The 26,831-nt window shown below is 44.4% G+C and overlaps 1 protein-coding gene across 2 annotated transcripts in view; it reads right to left on the reverse strand.

The window, feature by feature from the left end:
- Window positions 1-205: 205 nt before the first annotated feature.
- Window positions 206-26,831, reverse strand: part of CYSLTR1 (cysteinyl leukotriene receptor 1) — a 33,357-nt gene continuing 6,731 nt past the window's right edge. Inside the window, exons 2-3 of one of the 2 annotated variants that reach the window (XM_069062515.1) lie at window positions 11,166-11,530; window positions 206-2,447 (exon numbers count right to left, since the gene is read on the reverse strand). In XM_069062515.1, the coding sequence (XP_068918616.1) occupies window positions 1,401-2,420 (1,020 nt within the window). In that variant the 5' untranslated portion in view covers window positions 2,421-2,447; window positions 11,166-11,530 and the 3' untranslated portion in view covers window positions 206-1,400. The remainder of the gene's footprint in view (window positions 2,448-11,165; window positions 11,531-26,831) is intronic. The other variant, XM_069062516.1, reaches the window with a different exon arrangement.

Below are 26,831 nucleotides of genomic sequence, written 5' to 3' on the forward strand. Positions count from 1 at the left end.
AGCTTAGTGCCTTGAATATCTGAGTTGGAAGGAACCCCAGGGCTTGTCTGGTGGGCTTCATTGGAAATGAGACTGAAATAAAATGTATCCAGTGTATTCAGTAAGAGCTTCTCTCCCACTGTTATCACTTCATTTCTCAGGAAGGGCCAGCCACCCAGCAGGTTTTTTTTTAGGAACAGAACGAAGGAACAGACAACACTTTAGCATGAGTTTACCCATGAGGATTATATTTTTCAGACATGACCAAACAACTTTTTTAAAGTACAAAGCTTTTACTGTAACATAAAAACCAATGTAAACATTTCCTTAATATTCCTGTCAACGTGCCACTAAAAAAGTAAAATATATGAAATAATAATACAGCTTAGAGTGAATTTTCACTCAAATGTATTTAATGGAACATGCTCTTTCTCAAATGTACATACACACTGACATATATACACACACACACAGATATACACACAAACAAAATTATTTGTAAAATTTTCATTTAAAATTTCTTGTATTAAATGTTAGCCCCAGTAATAGGCACATACAGCTATCACATAACCTATTCCTCAGCAAATCAATTTGACTTTCCCTTGCTCACCCAAGGGTTACTAACTGCTTGGCTCCTTGAAGAGGGCCTATGGATGGCCCTATTCTCTGCAAACAGAACCCCCACTAACATTCCATTGTGGTGGCGCAGAGAGAGAGAGAGAGAGAGAGAGAGAAGGACACACTTTGACCAAAAGAGATTTGGCCTTTGACCGAAGAGATTTCCCGCAGGGTACAACTGTCTCGCTGTAAGGGGCCACCTATTAAGAAGAGCTGTGTCTTATCTGACTCTGGCCCTTCCTTGCATGTTCCCTCTTTGGGCCATGTAGGCACTCTGCACTCAATGTCCCTTGGCAATGCCCTTGTCACTGTAAAAAAAGTTAATGAGGTACTTTCTGTTGTCATTATCCAATGGGCTTCATGCAAAGGTGAATATTGGGGGTGGTAGCTGAGTGTTAAGTGCTGACCTAAGATACTGAAGGCCTTATGCAAGGTCATCATTTGAAGTAGAATTGTTTATTATACTTTTTAGACTAAAATTTATTTGTAAAGTGTAGGCACAAACAGTAGCAATAGTATACAGAAATTTGGCTGTTAACTTAATTTTGCCACCTCAGGAGTCATTAGGATCCATGACAACATGGATGGAGAAATTAAGCAAATTTTGCAGGCACAAATATCCAGATACAGGCTGTTTACATTTTGTGACATTTACATCTATCTATCTATCTATCTATCTATCTATCTATCTATCTATCTATCTATCTATCTATCTATCTATCTATGTGATTATAACAAGTAATTATATGGCTAGCTCCTCTCATTGACATAGGAGAGGTTTCTTCTTGGGGGGGGGTGTGACCCTATTCTTTGCATAATTCATCCACCTTTTCTTGGAAGGAGGTCTTCTTCTTGGGTACATAGGTCATGCTAGACAGAGAATGCTTCCTAAATGTGGACAGCCTCTGCCTGAAGTTACCCCCTGAAAAGAAATAGAGGAGTGGGTCAAAGCAACAGTTTGATGCTGCCAGAGACAAGGTTATGACCACTGACTTCTGCATGGCAAGGACAGACTCACAGGTTTTATTTTCATTGTTCAAAAAGTGAAGGTGGATCGTGCGTTGAATATGATAAGGCATGAAACTGATCAAGAAGGCAGCTGTTACGACAATGATCATTCCTACAGCCTTCTTACGACTTGGCAGATTTTTCTTCATTGAATTCTTTAATAAGGTCAAGATGATCATAGTATAACAGACAATTATGGTAACAAATGGAATGATGAAGCCAAAGAATAATGAGACATAGTGCAAGGCCATCACTGTTTTCTTACTCTTTGGGTCCTGTGGGGGCTCAAAGCACTTGGTGTTATTTCCATCTTTATAAGTTTTGCTCATCAGAAAAAAGGGTGAGCTGGTCAGGATAACAAAAATCCAAATGGCCGCACTCACAACCCTGGCTTTTTTCTGGGTCACGAGGTTGATGTTTTGGACTGGGAATACTATGGCTACACAGCGGAAGAAGCTCATGGCGGTCATAAAGAAGATGCTACAATAGAGGTTGACATACAAAGCATAGGTACTGAGACGACACAAGAAGTCCCCTAAGAACCAGATGCCTCGGTGAACATAATAAACTACTCGAAAAGGCAGTGTACACACACAGAGCAGGTCGGCCACAGCTAGGTTCACCATGTATACTTGGAAGGCTGATTTCTCATGGTATGTCCTGATGAGGACGTAGAGCACAAAGCCATTGCCGAAGAAGCCGACTACAGAGACCATTGAATACACAGTGGAGTATACTTGGTTGCGGAAGTCATCGATAGTAGAGAGGCAGCTGACGTTGTCCCCAGGTCTTGTCATGTTTCCTACACCGTCCATGGTTCTCTGGGAATGTCCGCTTGGCACCTAGCATATAAAGATGAAACCATCATGTCCATTTTTATGAGGCCATCAATTACAGGAAGTTCTCATGTTCCACTTCATAACTCCATCATGTATCATGTTAAAGCCAGGATAGGGAGTCTTTTTTTCCGACCAAGGGATACTTCACTCACAGGAAAAAAATCAAGCAAGAGACACATGCAAGGAAAAAGGAGCTTAATTTAGAATCACAGAAGATGAGAGCTGGAAGGACCTTTGAGGTCACCCAGCCCAACCCTCATTTGACAGAGGAGAAGGCTAAAGTCAGTGTTTGTCTGGTAGGTTTGCTTTTTTCTGAGAGACGTACATATACACTAAAGGTTAAACTCCCTGATTTTAAAATTGAGAACAGAGAAAGGCATTTCCAACAATCCACTGAATATCTCCACCTGGATGTCTCACTGCACTTCTAACTCCAGACATCCCAAACTGAAATTCACAACCGTCCCTTCGGCCTCTGTTCTTCCTCCTGACCTCCCTCTCTTTGTTCATGGATTCCCAGGCTACACACCTTGGCGTCTTTTTGGACATCTTCCTCTCCCTAGCCTCCCATGTACACCAAGTTGCTCAGTCTTCTGGATCTGGTCACCTTCCTGGTCAATCTCCCCTTCTTTTCCCTTCCCACTGTTTCCATCCCAGTTAAATCCTCATGCCTCCTAAGCAGTCTCCTGGTATCTAGTAGCCTTCCCCTCCAATCCATACCAATACGCTGCCTCGCTAATTTTCCTAATATGAAACTCAGATTACACTGTTCTCCCACTCCCCAAAGAAAACCCAAGGTACAGTCTTGAATCTCTACCCCCCCCTCCCTCAAATTCCAAATCCTCAGGCAGGTGGGCATTGAAGAACTTCCATATTCTACTCCAGACACACTGCTGCCTCCTGAACCCTAGCCTACCTCAATGTTCTCACTTTGTTAGGATCCCCTTGCTCTCATCTCTGCCCATCAACATTTTATCCATCTTCAAGGATAAATGGAACCCTGTCCATGATGTTTACCCTAATGGATCCAGCCAAAAGAATTCTCTTCCTCCTCCCAATGTCTCCTTTTCTTACTGTACTTAACACATTATACCTTGGGGGATCATTCTTGGCACTAATTTTGCCTCTCTTACATTCTGTATGTCATGCATCAAGGAAGCAGGGCCCACATCTTCTTCTTTGTAGCCTCCTTCATATCTCAGGGCCTAATTCAAGGTTTTACTCATAATAGGGGCTCAATAAACATTTGCTGAATTACGACATATACTCCATGGGACCCCACACATGCTGGGAGAAGTGCAACACATAAACGTTTTAATAAATACTCAACCTTTTTATTATCACCAATAGGTGAGAAGGCAAAAAGAGGAGGAGAAACTAATCTTGGGCACAAGAGGTAAAGATTACTCTTAAGAATCCAACAGATGCTCCAAAAAGCAAACTAGTATTAGATTAGAATCGGGAAGTGGAGGTGGCTTTAGGCAAAAAGACAATTTAACATTAACATTCTTTCATGAATATACACACGTGGAGATAGGGAGAGATAGAAGGGGAGAGGGAGAAAGAGGGGAAAGAGGGAAGGAGACAGAGAGACATAGAGGAATAGAGGGAGGGAGGAAAGGAATGAGGGAGAGAGAGAGGGAGGGAGAGAGAGAGAGGGGGAGAAAGAGAGAGACAGACAGACAGACAGACAGACAGAGAGAGAGAGAGAGAGACAGACAGACAGACAGAGAGAGACAGAGAGACAGAGAGACAGAGAGAGTGAGAGAATGAGAATATAAACTAAGGTAAATTACTTTCCATCTCTGGCTCTCTGTCTTCTCACCTATCAAATGAGGGGATCAGTGAGACTGTGTGGTATATAGCTAGATCTGGAGTCAGAGGGTCTGGGTTCCAATCTTGACACTGTCACTTATTAACTGTGTCCTCACTGGGCTCCACTTTCCTCACCTTTGGATTCAATCAGCAACACAAAGGTTGCTGCCAACTTTCACTGTCCATGCAGTCACTTCCCTGCCCTCACAATCAATCCAATTGACAAGGTTTTTTCCCTCTTTCCCCCAATTAAAGCTTTTTAGGAAATGATTTCAGATCATCCTTTTTTTAGTGGGAGGTACAGGGTGGAGAGGAAGGAGATAGACTTGACTGGAAAATAACCTCCAATTGAAAATGGTCCCCATGCTGAGAGAGAGAAGAGAGAGAGACAGAGAGAGAGAGACACAGAGAGAGAGAGAGAGAGAGAGAGAGAGAGAGAGAGAGAGAGAGAGAGAGAGAGAGAGAGAGAGAGAGAGAGAGAGAGAGAGAGAGAGAGAGAGAGACAGAGAGAGAGAGAGAGACAGAGAGAGACAGAGACAGAGAGAGACAGAGAGACAGAGAGACAGAGAGACAGAGAGAGAGACAGAGAGACAGAGAGAGACAGAGAGAGACAGAGACAGAGAGAGAGAGACAGACAGAGAGACAGAGAGAGATAGAGACAGAGACAGAGAGACAAGAGACAGAGAAAGACACAGAGAGAGACAGAGACAAAGACACAGAGAGAGAGCCAGACAGAGAGACATACACATAGAGACAGAGAAAGACACAGAGAGAGACACACACACACACACACAGACAGAAACAGAGACAGAGAGACAGACAGAGAGAGACAGAAACAGAGACACAGAGAGAGAGACAAAGAGAGAGACAGATACAGAGACAGAGACAGACAGAGAGAGAAAGACACAGAGAGAGAGACAGAGACAGACAAAGACACAGAGAGAGAGAGAGACAGACACAGAGACACACACATAGAGACAGAGAAAGACACACACAGAGACACACACACAGAGACAGAAACAGAGACAGAGAGAGAGAGACAGACAGAGAGAGAGAATACCAGAACACCGTTATGGTTTCTTCCCCCTTCTGCAGAGATCTTCCTCCACGAAAAGGACAATCTGCTGCTCCTGGCTCATCCTCAGGAAAAGCCAGCATTCTGTATTAACAATGCGCCCCCTGGTGGACATCAGGTTATTAACCCAGGTCCACCGTCTGAATGGATTACCCAGAGAGCTCACTCTGGGCAGGCAGAATGTTAGAAATGGAAGGGACCTTGTGACCTTCCTAGTATAGCCTTCCTCCGTTTGAGAATGAGATAACCTTAGTACAGAAAAGCCAAGCCCAAGGTCACTTGGCTAGCAGGTAACAATTAGGATTTGAACGCAGTTCCTTTTAGTTTTAAGCTATATATAGCCAGTGACAGAGAGGATTTCTGTGGCTGTGGTGACTGTCTTCCTGGAGTTGTCCAAGCCTCCTAGTGTCCAGGATGAGGCAGGGGCTTCTCTGTGCTTAATGAGTCCCAGCTCTCCCCATCTCATCCCACTTTTCTCAGAGCATAACCAGGCTCCGGTGGCACAAGGTGGTTAGTTCTTAGATACCTAGGGGCTGCCTCTTTGTTCTACCAGCTGGTCTCACAGTCCCCTTTCCTGTTTCTGCCCTTTTCTGCAGCCTAACAAAACTCTGTTGGGTTAGCTTCTTGCCCCTCTGCCATTCTATCAAGCTGGCATGACAGTTAGCTGTATCCATGGGACCTATCACTGTTCCATTCCCCCTCATTTTCCAGTTAAGGAATCTAAGATTTGCCTGGAGAGACAATGTGATTTGTCTAAGGCCACAATGGCCCAAGTGGTAGAGTCAGGATTTGAATCCAAGTCTGCCCTATTCCAGGGCTGGTGGAGAGTTGAGGTGGGAAGGACACCAGCAGAATGGGAACAGCCAATGCTTACGCAGAATTGCAAAGTTTGCCTATTAATTATTAGTTATGCTACTTCAGGCAAGTCACTGGGTCTTAGTTTTCTCAGTGGTAAAGTAATGGCATTGGATTAAGTGACTTCTGAGAGTGATTCCTTCTCCGTCTAAAGCAGGATGCCTGGTGAAGACCAGCAAGGTACAAGGTAAAAAGCTGTACCATTGGTCGGCCATCGAAGCTATCTTCCTATAAAAAGAAGATGTAAACATCCCCATTTACCCCACATTGGAGACTTTGTTCTGACATCGAAGATGCCTCCTTGATGGGGTGTGATTACAATTCTCCCCAGGTCTGCACACATTGAGGGTCATAACTGAATCTGCTGGCCTTTGGAGCCACTGGGAGAGCTGAGCTTTGGGAACTCAGAGACACTGACTCAAGCTTCCCAGAGGGAGGCCTGTGAGGACACCATGGTGAACGAGATGGCAAAAGTGGAAGGCAGGAGTGGAGCATGGGAGAATTCTAGTACTAAACCCACTGGAGAGAAGAAAGGGAGCTCCTGGGCTATGAAGAGGAGATGGCCTGAGCAGGAGCCAAGGAGCAGAGCATGGTATGGAATCATGGTACGGAAGAAGAAAGCAGAACCGGGCCCTCTGTTAACACTGTGTTTTCATGAACAAGACAAAGTGACCAGAGAGGTTCCTGGGAAGGAGGGGGATCACTGGTGGATGAGGAGTCAAGTTTCTCTGGCCTCTAACCTCTGGTCAGTACTAGAAGTCTATAGCACTACAAAGGGCCTTATTTTAGTAACTCAGTGTTGTTCAGGACCACCATTGCTACCTCCAGCCACTGCTGTCTGGGGCTTTTTAAGCTTTGTCTACTCTGCCTCATAGAGGCATCTCCAAGGATCTGACTCAGTGTCATAAGTCAATCAGACATCCCCAGTCTCAATGGATTGGCTCATTGCTCTCTCGAGAGCAAGAGAGACGGGTTCCACACTGGAAGAGAAGCTCAAATGTGAAGCTGATGGCGATGTTTATATAGTTCATAGTGTTCAACGCCAGAAGGAGAGCCTTGACCTTTAACATTATTGGCCCTGACCAGACAGATATCCTGGTCACACCCTTTAGGGACTGTCCTAATTTGCTGCCTGAAATTCAGTTCAGCCAGCTCTCCCACGAACTTGACTTTTATGTATAAATGATCTCTCATTTTTCTGTAGCCACTAGTATCAGATAAATAATTGGAAAGGAATCATCAGGGAAAAGTATTTGAGATGCCTTCTAAGCAGAATAGTGTAGTGAAGAGAGTCCTGGCCTTGGCATCAGGAGAAACCAGTGTGTAAATCCTGCCCTGGACACATTCACTAACAATGACCCTGGTCAAGTCACTTAACAATTCTAAGACTTTATTTTCTAAAATTGGAATAACAATCTTTCCCACCAGGCTGTGGTGGTGAGGATAAACTGAAAGGACACATGCAGAAATACATTCAAACCTTAAAGGGCTCTAGAGAAACGGGCTGCTGCTGCCTTTCCCCAACTCCAGCCACTGGTTTCTGGTTGTTTTCCAGCTCCCTGACATGTTTGCTTTCTTGCTTTTCCAGGATTTAGGCCCTGCTATGGCAAAATGGAAAGCTCCAGGGGGATCAGTCACTCTTCTGGATTCCAGTGCTACTCACCCTCATCGTTTGCATAGCTGATAGAAAGCTGACTGTATTCAAGGCCCCCACATGGAAGGAACATCACCCTGTTTCCTCACTAGGCATTTCCTCACTAGATGGCGCTATTGAGGTGGGTTCCCCCCCCCCCCCCCCACCTCCGCTACTTTTCTGTTTGAAGCCCTCAATGGAAAGGTGTTATATAATTATGCATAATTAGATAGTCTTACTGACCATTTGAAAATCCTCAAGGAGGTTTTGTTCCAATGTCTTTTAAAACTGTGCACAGAACTTAGGGCTACAGGTGGCCAAAATGCTTGTTAAGGATGTGGATAAGCCTAATTACTCAATCAAAAGCTCCCAGAGTTCCCAGGAGAGTCTGGAGTCCATTGCATTCTGGACCAGCTCGCACTGCCTCTCTGCCCCCACCTCACAGGGGGCCAAGCAAAGCCCCTCTAATACTTGAAGACAGCCATCATGTCCCTTATAGACTTCCTTTTTCTAGGCTAAATATTCTCTCTTCCTTCAGTCAGTCCTCATATGCTGTGGATGTAAGGCCCATCACTCTCCTGGTGGTCCAAGACATTCTTCAGCTTATCGAAGTCTTTTTTTTTTTTTAAGCAATCGGGGTTAAGTAACTTGCTCAAGGTTACACGGCCAGTTATTTCTGGGTGTGGTGCTGAGTGTCTGAGCCCGGGATTCGATCTCCAGGTCGTCCCAACACTGGAGCCAGTGCTCTTACTCGCTGAGCTACCTGGCCACCCCAATCGAAGTCTTTCTTAAAACAACAGTCCAGTTGTGGAATTCTTGGACTATAATAAGACAGGAATCAGGAGATTGTGGTAGACATCCTCTCCTCTGCCCTGGTCTGAGTACATCTGGAACAATGGATCTTCTGCTCTGGGAGGGCAACCAGGATGGTGAAGGGCCTCAATCCATGCCATCTGGGGATTTGCTGAAGTAACCTGAGAGTGTTAAGCATGCAGAAAAGACCTTCATAACATGGGCTATTTTTTCAGTCTCTATCACATGACAGTCTCTATCAAGGTCTCCATCATATGCCAGAGGAATCAGTCTTGTTGTTTGGCCTTGGAGGGCAGAACAAGATACAACAGAGGGAAGGTGCAGGGAGACAGATTTAGTCTTGGTGTTATGTTCAAACCAAACCAACCCAACCTCATAATAATTAGAGCTGTCCCAAAGTAGAATGGATTGTCTAGGGAGGCAGTGGCTTCCCCTCACTGGGGTTCTTCACCTGGCATATGGATGGCCATTTGCTGGGTACACTGGAAGGAGGATTCTTTTTCTAGAATGGGTTGCATGACCCTAGAGGGTTACTTAAGGCCCTTTCACCTCTGACACTCTGCAGCCCATCATAACCCTCAGATCTTTTTCGTGGCAGCTTGGATTTGGTGCCCCTTCAGGGTCACTTCTCAGCGATGTTATCTTGGGGCCTCAGTTTCCTCTATAAAATAAAGGGATCAGAATCTACTCCTTAGATGATCACAAGGGCCTTTCCAGCTCTGGCTGTGACACCAAGCATCACAAGAATCCCACCAGGTGGCTGTTATTACTCTAGCCACAGAGATGATTCTCATTGTACAGATGGGAAAACTGAAACTCAGAGAGCTTAAATGCCAAATGACTTGCGCCTGTAGTCACCCCATTAGTTAGTATAGGCGATAGGACTCGGACCTGGATCTACTCATAGTGCTCAGTCCAGTCCCCACCCCCCACTCCCATGTGGTGACTTGTCTAAGGCCTACAGTTTAACTGGGGCCAGAGAACCTTCGTATCCCAGTATACTTTAGGCTACCTTCTTGATTGTTTGCCTGATGTTGAACTTTTTAAGCATCTGAAGTTTTCAGCTGTTTGGAGGATAGACACTAGAGAAAATGAGTAAATAAGCAACTGCTTTTGGCTTTATCACAGGAGTCTGACTGTGATTACCTTGGTACGGTTTCTAACACGGATGCACAGCTTCGTGTGTGATCAGCTTATAGTCCTAGAGAACTGTCTAGGGCACTGAGAGGGTAAGTGACTCGGCCAGGGTCACACAGCCAGGATGTGTTGGTGGCCAAGGCTTTCTGACTTCTGGGTTTGCCCTCTAGCTACCACACCACGCTGTCTGTTTCTTTATAGACTAGGAAAAGCCTTCTTTCCCAGGACTAATAATAATAACAGCTCACATTTTTTTTGTCACAGTCACAGAGTTAGGGCTTCTGAGTTCATTTTAGATATATTTGTGGGGCTCCTCCAGCTTTAAATCTATGATCCTGTCAATTGTCTACTCTGGGGGTGGCTGGTACAGGGATTATTATCTCTGTATACGAGGATGCTGAGATTTACAGTAACTAGATACCACAGTCCTCTGAGACAGCCAATGTTATCCTAGACTTCTCCTCTGCTGCCCCACTGGCCTCTCTCTAAAAACCCATCTCCTAGAACTGTAATGGAAAAAAAAAGAAACAAACGTTTGGGGAATTTTGAAGTGAGTAATTTTAAATGAAATGGAATTAGGAGCCAAAGAAGGTGAGAGAGCTGAGGCAGTAACTGTCACGGAAGGGGCTGGGGCCTGAAATGAGGGAGTTGGAGAAGATGTTCTCCAGGTACTTTACAAACTCGAGAAACTATGCATCTCGACAAGGTGGGTTATTTTCTAATGTTCCCATGCTCACCTACGGAAAGTGCAAAACTGAAGCCAACCTCAAGTGTACAGCCCACGACCAAATGGGAAATGACCACTGCTGTGACCTGCGAAAGGAACTGGTGGTAGGGGGCCAGCCTGGGAAAGACATTGTATAACCAAGTCGAGGGAAAAACACTGTCTGAACTCACTGAGTCATGAATTCCTCTTTGTGGGGTGTTAGCCTTAAGGTCAGAACACAGAATATATTGGCAGATGAACAACTTTTGGTACCAGCTATTGGGAAAAGAAGTATTTGATTTAGGGAGCACAACTGACATTCCTTCTAGGAAGGGGCAGAGCCTGGCCCCCTGGCTCCAGGAACTTTTACAATAGGCTCCTTCTCCCGGGCTCCTTCTCCCGTGAGCTCAGATATTTACTTATCACTATAACATTTGGGAATTTGGCTGCAAATGGATAAGTTTGAAGGCCCATATACCACTGATGGCCTCCTGGCCTTTACTGACAAGCCTCGGAAATCTATTTTTATCAGAGAAGTACAACCACAGATTGGTAAAGAAGATTACTAAGAGCTCCCCATTCCTTAAGGTTCACAAAGCACCTTCTTCAAAACACTCCTGTGAGTTAAGGAGTATAAGCATTATTACAGATGAGGAAGCTGGGGTTCAGAGTGGTTAAGAGACTTACCCGAGGTCACCCAGCTACTTAAATGTTGGTGCTGGGACTTGGACCCAACTCTCCTGTCTTCCACACCAGGGTTCTTTCCACTAGACTCCAAGCAGCCTCTGGGAATCCATTTTCCATCAGGTGGCAGACAATGTGGAAAAGACAATTGTAGAGGGCTTCTCAAGGTTAAAAACAAACTTCTCTCTGCAAAGTCGAGGGATCCCTTTTTTGGCCACTGTCTTTCCTTTCTCAGTTGTGCTCTGCCCGTGGTCCAGAGCTTGTGGGCTGGCACAAGAGCCAAGGCAACTCAAGCCGAAATCATACAATTCAAAAGGAAGTGAGTTTGCTTAGACGCCTCTGGGGGAGGTCATGGGAGCTTGGCGGGCCTAAATACAGACACAGGAGGGGAGTGATGCAGAGATCAAAAAGCCACTACCATATTTAGGGTTCCCCAATAGGATTCTTGTCCCATTACTCTTCCCCCCACCCCCATCCATTTTCCCATCACCAGGAGGAAGCTGGAAATGTTGATTGGAAAACAAGCAGAGGACAATGACTTTTGGGCAATTGGTTGTTTGAGTTTCCATCCAGATGTTTGGCTCTGTGTGCACACAACCTTCGGTCCTTGGACCTACTCCGTCAGTATGCTAATAAATTTCCTTTAACTGTCCAAAATGTTTGGTTATTTTTTCATCACTTTCTATTTTTGAAGTTCAAAAGGACAAGAATTCAACAGTTCACAGAAGCAGCCTCTGTGTTGGTAGAAAATATCCTGAATTCAGAGACTGGTGACTTGGGGTCCAGTCCCACATTGTTAATAACTAGTTAAGAAAGGCAAAACTTGGTCTAGTAATTCAAAGAAGGTGGAAATAACTTCCAATCCAAGGAATGGAAAGCTTCCTGGAAGAGGTAGCATTTGAGACAGTCCTTGAACAATGGCTAGGAATTGGAAAGGCAGATTTGGGGTGGGTTGGAAGGACATTCCAAATGGAAAGAGCAGCCATGAACAGAGCAGTGGTGGTAGTAAAGTACAAAGGCACACTTAGGGAAACAGCTGTGAAGAGTCATGAACACCAGAAAAAAGTTTAGATTTCATTAGGCATTGGTGAGCTATTGAAGGATTTTGAACAGATTGAGACATTAGAAAAATTAATTTGTCAGCTGAGTGCAGAGCAGATTGGACTGAGAGGAAAGACTGGAGGTAAGGAGACCAGAAAGAAGGCTGCCAGGTAATAAAAAAAGACCTGAGCTAGATAACTAGATTAATGGCAGATGGAACCAAGAAAGGGGAAAGACACACAAAATGGTAGGTTTAAAGATACAGTGCTGGAAGGGTCTTTAGATTTTCCATAAGTAGAAACAACAGGACTCAGTGACTTCCAGGTAGGGTGTGAGGCTGAAGTTTTGGACTCAGGTGACTGGGAGAATAGTGAGGCTATTAATAGGAAAAGGTGAAGAGGAGGAGGAGATTTGGTGGAGAAAAATAATGAGCTCGGTTTCCTTCCACATTGAGTATGAGGAGCTGGTGGGCCCTCTGGGAAACAGACAACAAGGCAAGGATAAATGGCAGCTTAGGAAAGAAATCAGGGTTGGGGACAGGGACAAGAATTTTCAGCATGAGGTTAGGGGCTGAAGCTGAGAGACTTGAAAGGACTGCCAAGGCAGAGAACACAGAGAACAAAGACTTGAGAAGGCCCTGGGGGCCCATCATTGGCTGAGGATGACTGAGGGGAAGTTCTGTTTGGAGGCAGGGAGAAGACCTTTGAATTTTCCTTTTTCTGATTTTCTTTCTCACTCCTGTTTGTTCCGCCCTTTGACCTTTAGCAGCCACATCCCTGTGCAATGGGATGGTGATGGGCTTCTTGAACTGTTGTCTCACAAGTTCATATGTATGTGTCTGTCACCCCAAATAAACAGATTTTAGGTAGCTTGGTGTTCCAGTGGAATGCTGGTAGATGTTTAACAACTGGCTATCTGAAAAAATGGTTTGCAGGACACACTTTGAAGTTGACTCTATGTATCATTATCATTTTCTCCATCACTCTCTTAAGTCTAGAGACCAATAAAACAATCGAGTCCCTAATTTGGAACATTTGCTGATTTGTGAAGTGTAAATATTCACACTAACAGTTTAACAATTGGCTCTGACCAGCTGGTCTAAACCTGGCTCCAGCACACCCCTGTCCCTAGAACACCTGACACTGGGGCGTTTGTGTACACGGAAGACTCTCAGGGAAAACCTGTTGAATATTGAATAAGTGAGGTTCCTTTCCAATATGGAGGCCATTCATCAAAGCCTAGTTGCTTCAGAGTTGGCACAGCTTCCTGATCAGCCGAGGATGGGTGATACCGCTTGCTTTCTCCCATGGCATGGGATGGCACGAGAAAGAAAATTGATGAAACTTCAGGATTCACCTACAAAAGTTGCTCTGTGCCTCCCTAAGAAGCATAAGCTATTAGATTCCCAAGTTTCTGTACCAAGAGGATTGGCCAGCCAGGTTTAGCCCAAACTTTGAATGGATAGAAGGGGAGGTGGTTAGAGGATCATAGGCCTGGAGCTGGAAGGGACCCAGTAGTACAGCTTCTAGTGGGCTGGGGCTGGGGAGGAAGAGTGAATAAGTCAATCGGTCATTCAGTCAACAAGCATTTAGAAAGTGCTTACTGTGTGAAAGGCACTGTGCTGAGCTCTGGGGATACAAAGAAGGATAAAAACAGCCACTGCCCTCGAAGAGTTCACATTCTAATGGGGAAGACAACATGCAAATAACTCTGAGCACACAAGACATATACAAGATTGATGGATGGTTGGTCACCTCTGAGAGGAAGACATTAGTGATCGGGGGCTGGGAAGGGCCTACTGCAGAAGGCAGGATTTGAGCTAAGACTCCAAGGAAGCCAGGAGACAGAGGTATATGGAGGGAGAGGATTCCAGGTATTGGGAACCCAAAAAGGAATGGAAGCAGGAGATGAAGTGTCTTGGTCAAGGAAAAGCAAGAAGGCCGTTGTGGCTTGATCCTAGAGCATATGGAAAGGCAAGAAGACAGGAAAAGTAGCTAGGAGCTAGGTTTTGAAGGGTTTTATTTGCCAAATAGAAAAGTTTATGTTTGATCCTGGAGGTAACTGGAGCAATTGGAGCTTGCTGAGTTGGGGAGGTGATGATGTGTTCAGACTTGCACTTCAGGAAAATAATTTTGATAGTAGACTGGAGGATGTTTTGGAATAGGGAGAGGCTATTCTAATGGTTCAGGTAAAAGGTGATGAGGGCCTAAATTAGGGAATTGACTATATGAGTAGAGAAGAGATGTATATAAGAGATGTAAGAAGATCTAGGAACAAACTGGACAGGCAGGGTGAATGAGACTGAGTCAAGGATGGTATCAAAGTTGTGAACATGCAGGATGGGGAAGTTTGGAATAGTGGAAGGTTTTGGCAGAAAGAAAGTGAGTTCTGTTTTGGACCTGTTGAGTTTGAAGTTTCTATGAGACACATAGTTTTAGATCCAAGAGGCATTTGGGGATGCAGGACTGGAGGTTGAGGGAGAGATGAAGACTAGATTTGGGAATCACCTCTGCATAGAGAGAAGTGAACACACCGGAGCTCACAAGATCACCGAGTGAGATGGTAGAGACAGAAAGGATACAAGAGCCCAGGACAGAGCCTTAAAGGACACCCACAGTTAGTGGACATGACATAGATGAAGACTCAATAAAAGAGATTGAACAATAGCAGTCAGACACATCGAACCACGAAAGAACAGTGTCACGGCTACCCAGAAAGGTCAGGAAGTATGAGGATTGCTAAGAGGCCATTAGATATGGCAGTTAAGAGATCATTAAAGAAATCAGTTTCAGCAGGCACTTAGGAAATGCTGCAGTGCTCCATAGCAAAAAGAGCCCTGGGTTTGGAATGCAGAGTACCTGGGGTTACATTGTGAAGTCGGGCAAATCATTTTACTCTTCTGGGACTCAGTTTCCTCCACTGTAAAATGAGAGAGTTGGGACTAGAGGTGATCTCTAATGTGCCTTCAAGTTCTAGATCCTATGGGTTCCACAGGGTTCATTGCCCCAAACTGCATGGCTCCCATTCCAGTGGGGGCTTTTGTGTGAGTGGGAATGAGGAGGTCTAAGGGAGGAGGTTCAAGGATAGGACTCCCTAGGATGTGAGATACTGAACCCAGTCTTCATGTCATACAGATTTCTCCCTGGGTTGGCTTGAGGCTCCCTCGCTGGACTCCCTTGGCTCCACTTTCAGAGGATGGTTGAATCTGGACTGTTGATCTGTTCTCAGCCCACATTCAACAGTCAGTCTTCTTGAGTTCCTGAGAACCCACTGGCATTTTAAGCAGATGAAGACCACTATGTTGACCTTTTGGTATTGAATTGGCACAGAATTATGTAGGATGGGAATCAGTTTATTAGATTTATTTTTATTTATTTTATTTTATCGGTTTATTAGATTTCTCTAAAGCTTGCTCCAGGCTGACTTAGTGGCCTCTGTGTGTCCCCAAATGGCCTAAAGGACACAGGGCTTTAGTGTTACTGTTTATAAAGGCCTATACTTTTTGCTTCGGAATTAATCAATTTTCTGAAGTTTCAAAAACAAGGAATGATATGATTATAGATTTAGATTTAGGGCTGAAAAAGACCTTAGAAATCATCAAGTTCAATACCTTTATTTTATAGATGAGGAGACTGAGGTACAGAAAGCTTGCAGGTCTTGTTTAAGGTCTTCCCATGCATTCTGGGTGACTGTGGGTTGATGTCACCTTTACCTTGGCAAAGATCTCTGGCCAGAAGTAATTCAGGGGTGGAAAAATGTTGAGACCCTTTATGTTAGACAATGAGGTTAAATTCTGCCCCAAGCTGCTTTTCTCTTAGGCGAGCCAGAATTGAATCAAATGACTTCTTTCTGGAGTTCAGCTCCTAACTGCAGACTTGTACAGGCTGCTGAAAGCCTAGCAGGCCTAGCTTTAGGCTGGACTTCCCCAAATAAGAGGCAGTCATTTATAATGATTTAGTGACATGGATAGAAAGCTGGATTTGAAGTTGGGAAGCCCTGGGTTTTGAATCCTGTCTCAGATGCTTACTTGGTTATGTGATCCTGGGAAAGCTGCTTCATTTCTCAGCTCAGTTTCCTAACTTATAAAATGGGGATAATGATAAGACTTCACAGGACTGCTGAAGAATCAAATGAGACAGATAACGTGTTTACACATGATTTGTATAGTGTACAAATTGCTTGTAAATCTGAAGTTATTGTGAGCTATTAATATGTAGAGGGACTCCCTATTCCATTTGGATTCTTTGTTGAACATACTTCATGATAGTAGCAAATACCTTTGGCTAGCACAAATCTCCCTGTTTTCTGCCTTGCTTGATATTAATAATCAGAGTCAATGAAAAAGTCATCTCTTTTGTTTTATATTTCAAGTGACTTTGTATGGTTTTTACATATGAGACCTCCTCATGTGGTTGGAGCAGATTCTTGTGTTGATTATACCAAATGCAAGAAAGTGAGAGGGGGAGGGAATAAGCATTTATATAGCACCTAATATGTGCCATGCACGTGCTAAGTGATCTCATTTGTGGCGATACCACAGAATCACTCAGAAGTGCTTGGCCTAAATATCTGCTTAGGAAGAACCTTGTGGATGAAGAGGGTTGGACAACCCATATGTTTAGTTAATATGTATATCTTGGACATAAGCTTGGCCCAAAACTGAACAAGAGGAGAAAATCAGTCTAGACCGCCTTTGGGGGAAATGACAGTGGTTTTGGTGGCCCCAATCTGGTCCTTGAAGCTAACGTTCATCTTTCTTTTAAGCTCAGTATTCTTCCAATGATGCTTTAAGGCTATGACTAATAAAGCTGCAGGTCACTCAGAGGACAATGGAGAAGGACATAGGCATGAGCGGGCTGTAACACATCACCCACAAAGAAAGTCACAGAAGAGAGAGAATGAAAGATGTCATTAGAGAGAAAAAGAAGTGAGGTAGTTAAATAGCGAGAGTGAGGGCTAAACAATGGCCAAGCTCCAGTGCGATGTCCCGAGAGCTAAATTGGGGGCCCCCCATGGAGGATTTGTGGGAGGTCATGGGCAAGAGTCACACAGGATGAGAAGGTTGTGATCTGCGTCACTGAAGGGAATCCCCACACTGAGATTTCAAAGGCATCCAAATACATTTGCTTGAGACTCAGTTTTCTTCCTTGAGTTGATTTCTTTCGGCTTTATAAACTGTAGCTTTCTTGCTTCTGGCATCTGTTAGTCCAGTATCCAAGGTTAGAACCCCCAATGTCATCTCTGGCTCTTCTGTCCCCCTTGTTGCCCATTTCCAGGCTCGGTTGTCCAACTGTACCATCCTTATCTGCTTGGCTTGGCACTTGTTATCCCATTGGTTCCTGCGGCTCCTTCTAGGTATTCAATCCATATTTTTTTGTGGCCTGTCATAGGTCAGCCTTATTATAGCAAGCATTTCATTAATGGTGGAGCATCAGCCTGGTTAGTGAGCTTGGGAGAGGGGGAGAAGATAAAGAACACAGTAGACCTTTGAGAGTCCCCTTAGAGTACTAGAGAAACATGAGTAGTCGTTGCTGTTGTAATGATAAAGCAGTTGATGCACACTTCAAGTTGCTTCAGAAGAGCTAAAGGAGAAGCTTAGTTAGAGCATTGGCAGGAGGAGTTTAGAGAAAAAGGAAAACCAGAGGGTCTCCAGAGCCATCCTAGGTCAGGGCACCCTGACCAGCTAACTCTGGACCCCTAGGCAGCCTGGGAGGCTAGAGAGAACAGGAATTCACCCAAGGAATCCAAACTGCCTTGTCCTGAATTCCTGAGACTGGGCCCTAGAGCCCAGAAACATTAACTTCACTCCCTTGAGGCTCCTTTCCCCATCATCCCTCTCATCATTATAATAAACTGAACATCCCACTGTGGGATTCTGTTTGAGCCATTGAAATACTAGATTCTTGGTACTTTTCAGTCTTCTTCTTGTTCTTTTAAAATATTGTACACACTAAATTTTCTATTCCCTTAAAAGTATCAAGTGGAATTGTCCTGCGCTTCAGGGCTCTTAACCAGTTCCAAGAACCCAATTTAGGTGAAAGGGCAGCTTTTGTTGAGGGACCACAGACTGTGAGTGGGGTAGGCTCTCCCTCAGACTTAGTCTGAACTCTCTTGAAAAAGTCACTTTGACTTTGGAATTTTGTTCCCACAAGATTGGATGAGAAAGTGTCTTTTGAACATTTCTCAAAATATCCATCTGTAACCAATGAGTCTAAATTTGGGGAGCTGACATTACTGTCGATCCTCTGGTTGAGAAAAGCAAATGAAACACACCCTCTTCTGGTGGAAAAAAAGGGCCTCACCAATTTAGGGGGTATCAGTTGGTTCAAGGAATCAAAAGTTCTGTCTGAAAGAGCCAATATTGACACAACAAGGGGATATTTCTGACCAAGATCAAGGAGATGCTAATGTATATTAAAAATATACACTGAACTTACTGTGTTTTTTAAGCTATGAGGAATTAGTGAAAAAAAAATTAAATAGAAAAAGGGGAACACAGAGTTTATTTTGAGGCCAGTTTTTCTGCTTTAAAAAAATATAATATCCTTTTGAGAGCCAAGACATGGGGGTAGCCCAATTGGAAAGAGCCAGGGGACCTGCTGCTCCCCACCTAGATGACCTTGGGTAAGTTACTTGATCTCTTTGGGCCTCAGTTTCCTCATGTATAAAATAAAGGGGTTAGAGAAACAGAAGGTCAGTATGTCCCTGGTACCATCTTAGGGAGAGGGTATCCTGACCAGCTAACTCTGGGCCCCTAGCCATCCTGGCAAGCCGGAGTTGGAGGATATTTTGCCCTGATTCCACCCTCACCAGACAGAGAGGCCTGAGGCAGGACAATCCCGCTAGGACTTTTGAAATTAGTATATAGTTAACCTTTTTCAAAAGTAGGCTGAAAAACACTCCAACTTCAGGATCTCCTTGCCTCAAATACAATCCTACAATGAGATTTATGGTTTATTATAATGATGGGAAGGATACCTCAAGGGAGATGTTAACATCTCTGTGCTCCAGAGGGGCCAATCATACCACAGACCCAGGAGGCTTCTTGGTAAGCATGGAATCAGGGCACGGAATTATGGTCTTTTGAATGAGTCTTTAGTATCCCTTCCATCTCTGGGTCTATGAATTACCCAAGGCCTGCCTAAATCACAGAGCTAATAAATAATTAATAACTAGAGAAACCAAGTCAACAAATGTTTATTAAATGCCTCTGATGTGCAAAGCCCTATGCTATGGCCTTGGAGACAGAAAGACAAGAAGGGACCAAACAGACCCTGCCTTCAGTTATTGACATTCTACTGGGAGGATATAAGATATGTAGAGAGAAGGTAACTCAAGAGAGAGAGATTACCACCAACTGGGGTCAGCAGGAAAGGCTTCATGGAAGGAGGTGGCAGCTAAGTTGGGCCTTGAAGGAAGACAAGAACTCTATGAGGCAGAGATGAGGAGGGTGGGCATTCCTGGTCTGGGTGATGTCTTGTACGAATGCATGAAGGCTAGAGGTGTTGTGCTGAGGAACATCTAGTAGGTAACTTTGGTGGACTCCTCCAGTTCAAGGCTCCTTTGCTACAGTCAACATCATTTGGACATAAGAGGTTTTATTTAAAACTTATTAGGATAATTAATTTGGTATGAGATAGTGTGTCCCATTGAACAGGTCATGTAAAGAGATTAGCAATGCTTTTGATATGACCATCTTTTCTTCTTCCTCTTCCCCTTCCTTTTCTTTTCTTCTTCTTGTTGCTTCAGTGACTGACCTTTGAACCTCAAAGAGGCATTGTGGAGGTGTGAAAAGCAGAATGGGCTTGAAGCCAAAATACTGGGGTTTGAGTCCTACTCCCTAGCACTCATTTGTGACCCTACACAAAGTACTTAATTGCTTTGAGCCTCAGTTTCCATAAAATGGACATAATAGTACATTCTCTATCTAGTTCTCCAGACCTATGAAGTTTGAATAAGATGATGTGTATAAAGCCCTCTTGAAACAGGTGAGCAATTAGGATTTCAGTATGTTCCAGGCAGGGTGTTATGGTGGACAGAATGCTAGATTTGGAGCCAGGGAAACTTGGGTTCAAATTCTGCCTATGACATTAGCTGTGTGATTCTGGGCATTTTCCTTAAGCTCTCAGTATGATCTGTGTTGGCTGAGGGAGTATCCCAAGTAACAAGATTCGAGATCATTCCCATAAAGTCTTTGGTTATATTCCAGGAAAGTCAACAATTACCAGAGGAACAACGACGGTCTCTTTTCTTACTCATTTCCCACTCAAGCAAAATCATCAATCAATCAATTTGATAGTGGACTATGATTCATAGTGGATGAAACTAAGGTCAATGGCTGCATCTAAGCCATAAGCCTCTTGAGGGAGTGTGTCCTGGGCTAGGGGTCAGAGGACCTGGGTTAAAATCCTGTTTCTGCCATCCTCTAGCTTTATGACTTTGGAAAGGTGTCAGATTCCTTATCTATAAGACAAGGAAGTTGGACTATGTTCTTTTTAGCTTGAGAATGTCTTCTTTTTTTTCCTCTTTCATATCTGTACCTCCCTCCCCCCACCCCCAACTCATCTCTCCCCCACAAAGGCTAGGACAGTGCTCTGCAATCATTCGAAATCAGTGCTGTTGCCTGACCCGTGGTTAATGAGGATGGTGCCAGAACATCGAACGAGGGGAGGTTCACACTAAAGCCAAGTATTTTAGGTCTGGAAGGAATCCTCGTTGCCACCAAGTTCACCATGGTCCCTGCTCCCGAGAGAATAACCCCCCTTTGGTTAGGCCCAAGGAGAAGTGTCTTTGCCCAAGTCAGGTAGTATGGTGGGGACTAGAAACCTTGCCTTCTGCCTCCTGGTCTAGTGTTCTTTCCACTTTCTACCTCTGAGCCCTATGAGCTACCATATCTGTAAAGCTAGTAATCTTGGCTCCACTAGCCCTTACAGGGTTACTAGGAGGAAAACACTTTGCAAAATGTTTATCACCACAATTTCAAGAAAGTTCTCATTCTGCTTCATTTCATTCCCCCGGCTCAGGCCACACTTCCTCCACAGCCTCCTTGCCAACTGCCAATGGCCTTGACTATCCCTCTCTTCAGGGATAGAAGGGTGAACTTTGAATTAACTCTGTCATTGTTCCTAGATAGGATGTGCCAATCTACTCCATAATGACTTCACTCACCATTCCAGTAACAAAGTGGCCCTTCTAAGAATGTAGGCTCCTAGAAGGCAAGAACTGTCTTTGTTTTTTTTTATTTGTGTCCCTAGTACCTAGCACCATGTTTGGCACATAGATCTTATTCCATTTTCATTCGTTCACTCATCATTCATTCATTCATTCATTCATTCATTCATTCATTCATTCATTCAGCATACAAATGCACATTATGCTGGTGATTTCTAACATGATGCCTCCCATCCAGACACTTTCTCTTGGCCTGCCTTAAGACCCATGACTGAGATTTTGAAGAAGGCTGGTTGGGGTACTTGTTCCAGGTAGTTTTATGCAACCCCCAAATTCAGTTTTTAGCCCTCAACTTTTCTCTCTCCACACTCCTGTGGAAATCTTTTCTCCTACCCTGGCTTTAACAACAGTCTCTATGTAGCTGCTTCTCCAAATCACCATCTGCAGTTCCAAATTTACATTTGCTGAGCTCCAGACCCATCATTTCCTGTTGTACATTTCCATAGGGATGATCTGGTGTCATTTGAAACTCAACATGAAATGCTCTGTAAGCTGTAAGTTTTTACTAAGTAAGAAAACAACTAGAATGTGGAGAAGAACGGAAGGGGGTAGGAGTCAGTGCAGAAATACTAGCTAATATCATGTAGCAAGAGAATGACATAAAGCACAGGGTCTTCATGTGGGCAGATTTCAGGGAGTCCAGGAACTCGGTTAGGAAAAGCAATCTTCATTTCCACTACCTCTAAGTGAAATTTAGCATTTCTTTCAATGATGAAATGCAGGCAACAAACGCAGTAGAATTAGCAGTAGGTTAGTGAACATAAAGATGTTATTTTCCTTCTGAGTTTACAGACTCTCTGTAATTCACCAATAGAAATCATAGATATTTGCATATCCCATTATAATTGTAGATATCTCAAAGAGAGTTTATGTTCACCACTACTTTGAAATCATTATAGTTATTAGACCTGCTGCTAGCTGGAGGTCTTCCTGTCTACAGAGCTGCTGGGATATAGCGGCTCAGTGAGCTTCACCATGACCCCAAAAGGGTAGGAAGCCTTTGTCTAAGGCAGGAATGGGGAATGTGTGGCCTTGAGGCCACATATGGCCTTCTAGATCCTTAGGTGAGTTCTTTTGATTGAAACCAAATTTTACAGACTCTAACCCTAACCCTAAATCCTTTTGATTTGTTCTGTAAAATGTGGATTCAGTCAAAAGGCAACCCTTAAGGATTTAGAAGGCCACATATGGCCTCAAGGCCACAGGTTCCCCACTCCTGGAGGGACGAATGATTTTATTCCTTCATTTAACAGATTGAAGGGCCCCTGTGAGCTAGGTGCTGGCCTGGCTGTCCCTTAAGCCCACAATGCTCTCCTCCTCCTCACCTCAGCCTTTTGGCTTCCTTCAAGATTCAGCTCAAATCCCATTTACAAGAGACCAAGAGACCTTTCCAAGTCCCCCACCCCCAACTAGTGCCTGCCTTCAGAAATGATCTCCCATTTGTTTTATGTCTTCCATGCACGTAGCTGTTAGTGTGTCATCTCCCCCATTAGAATGGGAGCTTTTTGAGGGTATTTCTGCCCTTTTTTGTATCCCTAGCCACATTTAGTACTTAGTAAATGCTTTTTGATCGATTGATTGACATCTATAGGAGGGTGGAGTTATATAGAATTCTGAAAATAGTTTAAAACAAATTTTAAAAAAGACTAAGGAGAAGGGAGAGGATTAGGTTCTTAGAAATTTAGAAGACACTAGAGAATTATATCTAGGAGGAAGAGAGCAAAGGAGACAGAGTCCTGGATTTAGAAAGGAAGAGCAGAAACTAGAGATATCATAGCAAGAATAATGGTAGATGGAGGCTACTAGAGCCTCTATAAAATCCACAGACCTAGGGTATGGTTGTCTAATGGCAGACCTGGGTGAGACTGATGACTTTCTGAATCTGCGGCCACAGCTTGGTGGTGGAGGAAAGGCATGGTTCAGAACAGCTTCACATCCCATTCAACCGCCCACCTAGGCCATCGCTCCATCTTCCTGACCTCCATAAAAATCTGCTCTTCCCTATCTGGACCAGCACCGTCCACACCAGACACGAGCCATGCACCTCCATATGCAGGTCTTCCTGAATCTATGCTTTAATTCCTAGGGAAATGAACCTGCTCATTTTTGGAGCTCCTATCCTAGGGCCCCAGCCTAGTTGACTGGTCACTCCAACTAGCCCATGTAGCCCTGTGATGGGTCCTGGGCACCAAATCATGTTTCAGTTCTACATTCATTCTCATTTAGTCCTCTACCTGGGCCATGTCTCCATTTGTTTGCCCTCCCTGGCTAGCATTCTTCTCTGTGTTGGCTTTCCTTATTAGAATGTAAGCTCCTTGAGGACACAGGATGTCTCTGTCTCTCTCTTATATCTATCTATATCACCAGCACTCAGCACAGTACCTAATACATAGTAAGCAACACTTGTTTTCTTTTTTAAAGCAATTGGGGTTAAGTAACTTGCTCAAGGTTACATGGCCAGGTGTTTCTGGGTGGGTGCTAAGTATCTGAGTCCAGATTCGATCCCAGGTCTCCCGACTCTGGGGCCAGTGCTCTTACTCACTGTGACACCTGGCCACCCTGCAACACTTGCTTTTTAATTTACTTCTACGGTAGCACTTTGCTTTGAATCCTGGTCCTGTTACTGATGACCTTTGTCATCCCAGGCAAGTCAGTTAGCTTCCCTAAACCTCAGTTTCCTCTTCTGTAAAATGGGGGAGGAATAATGGACTAAATATTCTCTTGACTTCCTCTCAGAAGTTCTAAATTGTTGATCCTAGGTATTGCTCAGGAGAGCCTGAGACTTTAAAGCTGAAACAGTGAAGAATGTTCGAAGAATTTAGAAAGTACAGAACATTAAATGGCCTCAGTAGTAAAGCTGAGCTGATTACTTCCTGGAAAATGATCGGTAGCCTGCACTTCCCTCACACAAGTGGGATCAGGGAATTTGGAGCTGAAACAGAGCACTTCTAGGCTAATGCCCTCATTTTCTACAGAGGAGGACACAGATCCAGAGAGGGAAGTGACTTGCCCAAGGTGACATGGGGATTTGAACCCAGGTCCTGGGTTTCTAAAACTAGTAGTGCCTTTGCTACTCTAAAAGTTGGCCTGCAGTGGACTGCTCCTATGGGGGTGCTAGGCTATTACAGATAGGGCTAAGGAGAAGAGAGCCAGAGGTCTACTGGAAAGAAATAAATGAACTGGCCTTCAGAACCTGGCTGGAGCCAGGTCCTGAACTAAGCCACTCCTACCCTCCCCATTGCTCTGACACATTCTATGTTCCAGCCAAACAGTCTTGTTATTCCTTCTACCTGCCCCCTCCATGACCTTGCCAGGCTGTATGTACCCTGATCTCTTAGAACCTTTAGCTTCCTTTCAGACTCAACTCCTGTGGGAAGCTTTGTCTTCTCTCTCTAGTTTTTGACTTTTCTCCCTCCTCAATTTATTTCCTTTTCTGTTTACATGGGCTATACTGCAAAAGAATGGCAGCTCCTTGAAGACTTCTTATTTCTTGTCGTTGTATCTCCAGCACCTAGCACAGTGACTGGCATATAGGAGGCCCTCAATAAATGCTTGTCAGATTGCATGACATTTCTCACTTCTGCTCTGGGAGTTGACAGCTTAATCATGGGACCCTGGTTTTTACTAGGGGTAAGATTAGAGGCATGGTGGATGAAGAGCTGCCCTAAAAGCCTAGAACACTGGGGTCCAGTCTAGACTGTGGCACACGGTGGCTATGTGACCTTGGACAAGTCACTGAACCTCAAAACGCTCTACACAAATTTCTAAGACTAAGTTGCAGAGAAGATGCAGGCTGGCAGCGGTAGTGGGAGTTTCCTGACTGTTGTATTAGTGCTGTGTATTAGACCTGTGAAATCACCAGCCCTTGTCCCTAGAGCATGAGGCCCATCTAGTCTTCCAATACTTATTTAGCTGATTTGGCAAGGACCAACATCCTTTTCCCACACAGAATGCCTCTTGGTCACTGGCATCATAAACCTTCTGCCACCCTGGACAGCCACCCATTCCCCATCCTGAACATTCTGGGTGGAACTGACCTTTTTGCTTACCTCTTGGTAACTTTCTATGAGAAAGAGAGTTTTGAAGGCTCCTGATGGATCACCATCAGGAGGCACCTACCTTTGAAATGTTTTGGTCTGGAATTTGTCCAAGCATCTAGCCTCTGGAGAGGTACAGGGTAGACCATGCCTTCAACCCAAGCAGTTGGCTCTGGGGGCTCAGAGTTCTGACTTTAGCTACCAGCAGCCAGCCCCATAACTCATAGAAGGTACCTAAATATAGACTCAGAGAATTGCTCTGAAATTTGCTAAGGTCCCTCCCAACTCCAAATGGCATAATCCTAAGGGTGTGTTAAGCAGAGACTGGCCAGAATGCTGGATGGGGAGGCAAGGGACCTGCTGGGTGATCTTGGGCAAGTCCCTTCACTTTTCTGCCATTAATCAGTTTCCTCCTTTGTAAAAGGGGTGGGGCTGGGGTTGTAGTATATAAGCTCTAAGGTGTCTTTTACCTCTAAAACAGCACAGTCATATGAAATGGATCTGAAACTTTAAAAAGACATATACCTACTTCAGAGCTCTCAAAGATGCTGATCTTAGTTCACTGTTTCCATTTCTGGAAAAAGGAATAAGGGAAGAATACTAGAGTCAGGAAGGCCTGAATTCAAATTCCACCCCAGACACTTACTTGCCTGTTTTGTCATTTGAAAAATGGGGATGATAACAGCACTGACTCACAGGGTTGTTGTTAGGACCAAATGAAATCATTTACGTCCGGCACTTTGCCAGCTTTCTATTGATGCAGAAATGCTAGCCTGTGCCCCTGCTGTTATGCTACTCTTTAATTCCCGTCCTCCTGAACTGCTGGCAAAGGAGACATCCAATGCAGCCTTTAGGGAGCACTTTAAAAAGAACCACTTATCCCCACTTGGGCCTTGGGTTGCATGATGACAGCTCTGCAAGACTGATTATTTGATTACTGTCCCATTTCCTTGATGAAGAAACCAGAGAGAGAACAATGGAGTGATTAGTCTAGAAAGACCAAGAGAGAGAAAGGTGCAGAAGGCCTGGGGGTCAGCCCTGCTCCTGCCATTGCGATCAGAGGGCCACATCAGAGAGGGCCAGGGGCTTGTTCTGGATAGGACTAGAATTTCAGGAAACAGAGACAAAGTCTCCCATGACTAAGCTGCCCTGACTTCAGGGCTTCTTGTAGTGGTCTGTAAAGCACAAGGAGAAGGCTAGAAGGCATGGGTGTATCTGTGGCCTACCTCACTGTGTCTGTTGGGTCCCCTCCTTTGTCTGGCCTGTGGAAATGAGGTTACCCATGTCATTGCTTTCAGAAGGCTGGCTCTATCTAGGGAATAATAACTTGCTCACTCAAATGGCCCACAGATTTTAGGGG

This window comes from Petaurus breviceps, unplaced genomic scaffold, assembly GCF_028583685.1.
Source record: "Petaurus breviceps papuanus isolate PSGF00001 unplaced genomic scaffold, PetGlider_PUasm1.0 90459, whole genome shotgun sequence".
NCBI lineage: Eukaryota > Metazoa > Chordata > Mammalia > Diprotodontia > Petauridae > Petaurus > Petaurus breviceps.